The 6,903-nt window shown below is 40.2% G+C and overlaps 2 protein-coding genes across 2 annotated transcripts in view; both read right to left on the bottom strand.

Annotated features, from left to right (window-relative positions):
• LOC110453496 (protein O-mannosyl-transferase 1-like) overlaps positions 1–6,903 on the bottom strand; it is a 40,182-nt gene that overhangs the window by 9,783 nt on the left and 23,496 nt on the right. Inside the window, exons 10-15 of the mRNA XM_021502455.1 lie at positions 6,306–6,461; positions 3,392–3,624; positions 2,966–3,058; positions 2,662–2,758; positions 2,190–2,282; positions 1,810–1,924 (exon numbers count right to left, since the gene is read on the bottom strand). Of these exons, the coding sequence (XP_021358130.1) occupies positions 1,810–1,924; positions 2,190–2,282; positions 2,662–2,758; positions 2,966–3,058; positions 3,392–3,624; positions 6,306–6,461 (787 nt within the window). The remainder of the gene's footprint in view (positions 1–1,809; positions 1,925–2,189; positions 2,283–2,661; positions 2,759–2,965; positions 3,059–3,391; positions 3,625–6,305; positions 6,462–6,903) is intronic.
• Positions 7–1,104, bottom strand: LOC110453497. The gene is made up of 2 exons (XM_021502456.1): positions 953–1,104; positions 7–585 (listed from the first exon to the last, which is right to left on the bottom strand). The coding sequence occupies exons 1-2, from the start codon at positions 1,088–1,090 to the stop codon at positions 322–324; spliced, it is 402 nt and encodes a 133-aa protein (XP_021358131.1). The 5' UTR covers positions 1,091–1,104; the 3' UTR covers positions 7–321.

Below are 6,903 nucleotides of genomic sequence, written 5' to 3'. Positions count from 1 at the left end.
TTGGCACAAAGATGCTCCAGATTAAATCAGAATAAAATGTTTTTATTCCAATGGTAGAAGAAGAATTTTAAAGGTTTTACCCCTATTTCCCCTATTGGGCCCGCCCCTCTGCCCCCAGGAAGGCCACACCCACCATTTATACAAAATTGAATGCACTTAGCCTAGGGGTGCTCCAGACCAAGTTAAGTATCGTGGGTTGTTCATGACTAGTAGTTTTTAAAAGGAAAAGTTGACACGAACGACGGATGGACGACGCACCATGGCATAATTTATAATATTGAGAACTAGTTTCATATTCAATGTTGTGACACATGTGTTACACTAACAAAACACACAGAGGCTTGGAGACTGCATTTTGTCGGACGGTAGACCCAAACACTTGGGATGAGCCCACTTATCACACTGCCCACACTGGCTGATCCGTTGAGATTTGTCCGTGTTTGTACAAAAAGGCAAGTCACAGGATGTTTTCTTTGCTCCAGATGGGCTCTGTAGTAGCTTCTTAAGGGCATACTTTCTGAAGAATCCAACATGACATTGCCTCATTATCAAGGGTGTTGTTGCTTCCATAATTGCCTCTGCATTCTGTAAGATCAAAATGTTAACAAAAATTATAAACATTGAAATTAAGAAATTAATATTCATTAAAATATTTTTATTTTTTTATAAATCCATGATTATTAATGATCTATTGATCCTTTGTTATTTAGTATATTAAAATTACAGTTCTGATTTATATGCAAAAGAAACCGTGTATTAGCAACATATTTCCATTGTGTTGTATTAAGTTGAATTATGTACTTGTGTCCCAGAAACATTTTTTTTTATTTTTGAAATTTATGTTTTATTTCAATCATACTATTAACATTTTTAACCTTCTCTGACACCACCACTCATGCTATCTCAAAAACCACTAATACATCGAAAATGAATGCTGAAATTATATTTTTACCATCAAGACAAATACACCACAGGAGTTTCCATCTGTCTGTTTGTTGGAAGTGACCTCTCCAGTCTGCCATGTCCTCTTATCCCCTCTGGCACTCATGAAGTGTCTGAAGTGTACATACCATTCAATGAAAATCACCATTTTTATGTTTTATGGAAAAGTCTGTATTGTAATTTTTTTTTTCTTTTTCTGTATGATACCAAGTTCATTATTTAAAACAAATATGAGTTGAAAATGACNATTTCACGTTCCAGACAGTACCGGGCTGTGTGACCACACGGTCTGTGGCCAACTCTAGCTGGTGACCACCCCCACCCCAGTATACAGTATGTGAATCCTTACTTGTGGTGTAGCTGTGCTCTTCCACGTTCCAGACAGTGCCGGGCTGTGTGACCACAAGGTCTGTAGCCACCTCTATCTGGTGACCCACACCCACCCCAGTATACAGTATGTGAATCCTTACTTGTAGTGTAGCGGTGTTCTTCCACGTTCCAGACAGTGCTGGGCTGTGTGACCACACGGTCTGTAGCCACCTCTATTTGGTGACCCCCCCACCCCCACACCCACCCCAGTATACAGTATGTGAATCCTTACTTGTAGTGTAGCGGTGTTCTTCCACGTTCCAGACAGTGCTGGGCTGTGTGACCACACGGTCTGTAGCCACCTCTATCTGGTGACCCCCCCCCATCCCCACCCCCACTCCAGTATACAGTATGTGAATCCTTACTTGTTGTGTAGCGGTGCTCTTCCACGTTCCAGACAGTGCCTGGCTGTGTGACCACACGGTCTGTAGCCAACTCTATCTGGTGACCCACCCCCATCCCCACCCCCACTCCAGTATACAGTATGTGAATCCTTACTTGTTGTGTAGCGGTGCTCTTCCACGTTCCAGACAGTGCCGGGCTGTGTGACCACACGGTCTGTGGCCACCTCTATCTGGTGAAACCCCCACTCCGGCAGCTGTTTACCAGTCGCCTGTAAATCACAGTTGTACATGTATTGATACACTTCACATACCCCCACCACATAATGGCTGATGACACATGATACTGCAGTTGACAAGGAAGTAGGGTTGAATGTTCATGTGGTTTAATCCTCAATGCTCCCTTTATGTAGAGTAATTGACAGACAGACAAAATGACAGTGTATTTCACCACCTTTTTTATAATAACTTAATGATGCTAGACTACAGACAGACATGTTAACACTGAACCCCTAACTGTATTGAGTTATATTTTACCTTTAGGGCTTGTCGAGTGTCCATGTGGACAAACCTCACATGACTTTTGATTGTCTGCCAGGTTTCTTCATCATTCTCACGATTTTCAATTTCCTGCAAATGAAGAGGACTTTTGTAAGGCCTTGTTCCTTTAAAATCACAGCACAAGTAACTTTTCTATTTAGATTAACCAAACTCAGTGACAATCTTGCCATTAGACTCATCTTCAAACTCAGTGACAATCTAGCCATAAGACTCATCTTCAAACTCAGTGACAATCTAGCCATTAGACTCATCTTCAAACTCAGTGACAATCTAGCCATTAGACTCATCTTCAAACTCAAACATGACATTGTTATTTTCCTGAATAGTTTTACTTGTTTTTGATTAAACAGATAGGTCATGGATCAAGAAAGATGGTGATATCCAACACAGTATCACCTGCTATGGTGCTACCCAGACATACAATTCTTTTTTTACACTCAATGCGTACCATCCTCCAAAGGTTCTGTGCAGGCATGGACACATTGTAGTCTATGTAACAAGTCACCTCCTGGTTCTGAGGTGTCATAGGGGCAGCTACGTCATGGCTGCAAGGAAAATATTAAAGATTGTAGCTCATTTGGGATGTAACATGGAACTTCATTGATCAATCAAAATAATGTGTGGCCTTATAACCACAATATACTGCCAAAAATCTCAAAATACAATAGGGTTATATTCTAATTAGTAGTAACATATCATGATGTATCACATAACCTACAACACAGAAACACCTATACACTAGAGGTTCTCACCTGTTCAGTGCCCGACTAGATATCCCATGGACTAGCTGTACAACATCCCCATGCTTTACCGCCTGAGGAGGCTCGTCAACAACCAGCGACTCCCTGGAAATAACACAAACCTGTTATACAGAACCAGAACAGTGTGACAACTCAATACACTCATAAACATGTAGCCCATCCATTTCAGATTGACCATCCATTCAAAGATTTTCAGTCAGGTTATGTCTGTCCATGTAATTCGATTTCCTGTACAGGAAAGATCGTATGTCCAGGAAAAAATGTCTGTACAGGTAAGATTGTGTGTCCAGGAAGCTAAGGACTATGTGTAAAATAAGTTCAGATTGTCTATCCACATATTGTCTGTCCTGTTAGTTTCATCTGGTTTAAACAGTTTTCCAGAGTATACATGGTTCAGTTTAGACAGGTTATACTGACCTGTCTGGGTGTTTGACGATCCACCAGTTATATACATCCTTGAAGAGATAACACGTGACCTGTTGTTGGTGTGAGCTGCCGCGGCCGTCGGGGTAACGTACGGGGTACACGTGCTGGTGTGAGTGCAGCCAGCAAGGCTTGGCCCCAGCAGCACCATGGGTGAGGCGAAGTGTGATCTGTGACCCGTATGACACATGTAGAGGCTGGCCCTTGGTCAGTGCTGCCAGACCTCCCTATAAAACAACATATGTTTGTCACTCACATCTGATAATGAGCAGCTAAAACCAATAACACTGAAGCATTCCTTGGTCAGTGCAGCCAGACCTCCCTATAAAACAACACATGTTTGTCACTCACATCTGATAATGAGCAGCTAAAACCGATAACACTGAAGCATTCCATACTTCATAACTATCACTAAAAGTTCCATTACGTATCGGTAACCAACAGTACATATACAATTATGGTAGAAATTTATACATGATGAACGAGTGCAATGTAAGCACTGTATAGTCTACTAGTATTCTACTGCAACCATTCCACCAACATTTGTAATATAATGACTTGTACCAGTAGTGAGTTTATATATATATAATGGTATGATACTATACCCTCTCTACCAGCTGTTGTAATCTACTCCCCTGTACCAGTAGTGTGTTTATATATATATAATGGTATGATACTATACCCACTTTACCAGCTGTTGTAATCTACTCCCCTGTCCCAGAAGTGAGTTTATATCTATAATATTATAATGGTAGGATATATACCCACTCTACCAGCTGTTGTGATCTACTCCCCTGTACCACTAGTGAGTTTATATATATATAATGGTATGATACTATACCCACTCTACCAGCTGTTGTAATCTACTCCCCTGTACCACTAGTTAGTTTATATATATATAATGGTATGACACTATTCCCACTCTACCAGCTGTTGTAATCTACTCCCCTGTTCCAGTAGTGAGTTTATATATATATAATGGTATGATACTATACCCACTTTACCAGCTGTTGTAATCTACTCCCCTGTACCAGTAGTGAGTTTATATCTATAATATTATAATGGTAGGATATATACCCGCTCTACCAGCTGTTGTAATCTACTCCCCTGTAGCAGTAGTGAGTTTATATATATATAATGGTATGATACTATACCCACTCTACCAGCTGTTGTAATCTACTCCCCTGTACCAGTAGTGAGTTTATATATATATAATGGTATGATACTATACCCACTCTACCAGCTGTTGTAATCTACTCCCCTGTACCAGTAGTGAGTTTATATATATATAATGGTATGATACTATACCCACTCTACCAGCTGTTGTAATCTACTCCCCTGTACCAGTAGTGAGTTTATATATATATAATGGTATGATACTATACCCACTCTACCAGCTGTTGTAATCTACTCCCCTGTACCAGTAGTGAGTTTATATATATATAATGGTATGATACTATACCCACTCTACCAGCTGTTGTAATCTACTCCCCTGTACCAGTAGTGAGTTTATATATATATAATGGTATGATACTATACCCACTCTACCAGCTGTTGTAATCTACTCCCCTGTACCAGTAGTGAGTTTATATATATATAATGGTATGATACTATACCCACTCTACCAGCTGTTGTAATCTACTCCCCTGTACCAGTAGTGAGTTTATATATATATAATGGTATGATACTATACCCACTCTACCAGCTGTTGTAATCTACTCCCCTGTACCAGTAGTGAGTTTATATATATATAATGGTATGATACTATACCCACTCTACCAGCTGTTGTAATCTACTCCCCTGTACCAGTAGTGAGTTTATATATATATAATGGTATGATACTATACCCACTCTACCAGCTGTTGTAATCTACTCCCCTGTACCAGTAGTGAGTTTATATATATATAATGGTATGATACTATACCCACTCTACCAGCTGTTGTAATCTACTCCCCTGTACCAGTAGTGAGTTTATATATATATAATGGTATGATACTATACCCACTCTACCAGCTGTTGTAATCTACTCCCCTGTACCAGTAGTGAGTTTATATATATATAATGGTATGATACTATACCCACTCTACCAGCTGTTGTAATCTACTCCCCTGTACCAGTAGTGAGTTTATATATATATAATGGTATGATACTATACCCACTCTACCAGCTGTTGTAATCTACTCCCCTGTACCAGTAGTGAGTTTATATATATATAATGGTATGATACTATACCCACTCTACCAGCTGTTGTAATCTACTCCCCTGTACCAGTAGTGAGTTTATATATATATAATGGTATGATACTATACCCACTCTACCAGCTGTTGTAATCTACTCCCCTGTACCAGTAGTGAGTTTATATATATATAATGGTATGATACTATACCCACTCTACCAGCTGTTGTAATCTACTCCCCTGTACCAGTAGTGAGTTTATATATATATAATGGTATGATACTATACCCACTCTACCAGCTGTTGTAATCTACTCCCCTGTACCAGTAGTGAGTTTATATATATATAATGGTATGATACTATACCCACTCTACCAGCTGTTGTAATCTACTCCCCTGTACCAGTAGTGAGTTTATATATATATAATGGTATGATACTATACCCACTCTACCAGCTGTTGTAATCTACTCCCCTGTACCAGTAGTGAGTTTATATATATATAATGGTATGATACTATACCCACTCTACCAGCTGTTGTAATCTACTCCCCTGTACCAGTAGTGAGTTTATATATATATAATGGTATGATACTATACCCACTCTACCAGCTGTTGTAATCTACTCCCCTGTACCAGTAGTGAGTTTATATATATATAATGGTATGATACTATACCCACTCTACCAGCTGTTGTAATCTACTCCCCTGTACCAGTAGTGGTTATTGTAGACATACCTCCAGACTAGCCTGGAATCCACTTGTCATGACATTATCATGAGGTCCAGCTTTGGTCAGTGTGGTCAGGTGGATGTAGAACAGGGACACATATATACACAGTGGGACGAACATCAGTGTAAGGACTCGTACAGACAGGTGTTTAACCAGGTCCAGCTGTAACGTCAAGGATAATAAATGTTTTACCACGTCTAACTGTAACGCAAAGGATACCTAGAACTGTAAGCCACAGGAAAACCATTTCTCCCACTCCCAAATAATGTTAGTCCCACTCCCCAATAACGCTAGTCCCACTCCCCAATAACGTTAGTCCCACTCCCCAATAACGTTAGCCGCACTCCCCAATAACGTTTGTCTCACTCCCCAATAACGCTAGTCGCACTAACGAATAGCGTTAGTCCACTCCCCAATAACGTTAGTCACACTCCCCAATAACGTTAGTCGCTCTCCCCAATAACGTTAGTCGCTCTCCCCAATAACGTTAGTCTCACTTCCCAATAATGTTAGACGCACTCCCCAATAACGTTAGTCGCACTCCCCAATAACGTTAGTCGCACTCCCCAATAACGTTTGTCCCACTCCCCAATAACGTTAGTCC

This window comes from Mizuhopecten yessoensis, unplaced genomic scaffold (assembly GCF_002113885.1).
Source record: "Mizuhopecten yessoensis strain PY_sf001 unplaced genomic scaffold, ASM211388v2 scaffold7357, whole genome shotgun sequence".
Taxonomy (NCBI): Eukaryota; Metazoa; Mollusca; class Bivalvia; order Pectinida; family Pectinidae; genus Mizuhopecten; species Mizuhopecten yessoensis.
This window is presented reverse-complemented; position numbering and strand designations above follow the sequence as displayed.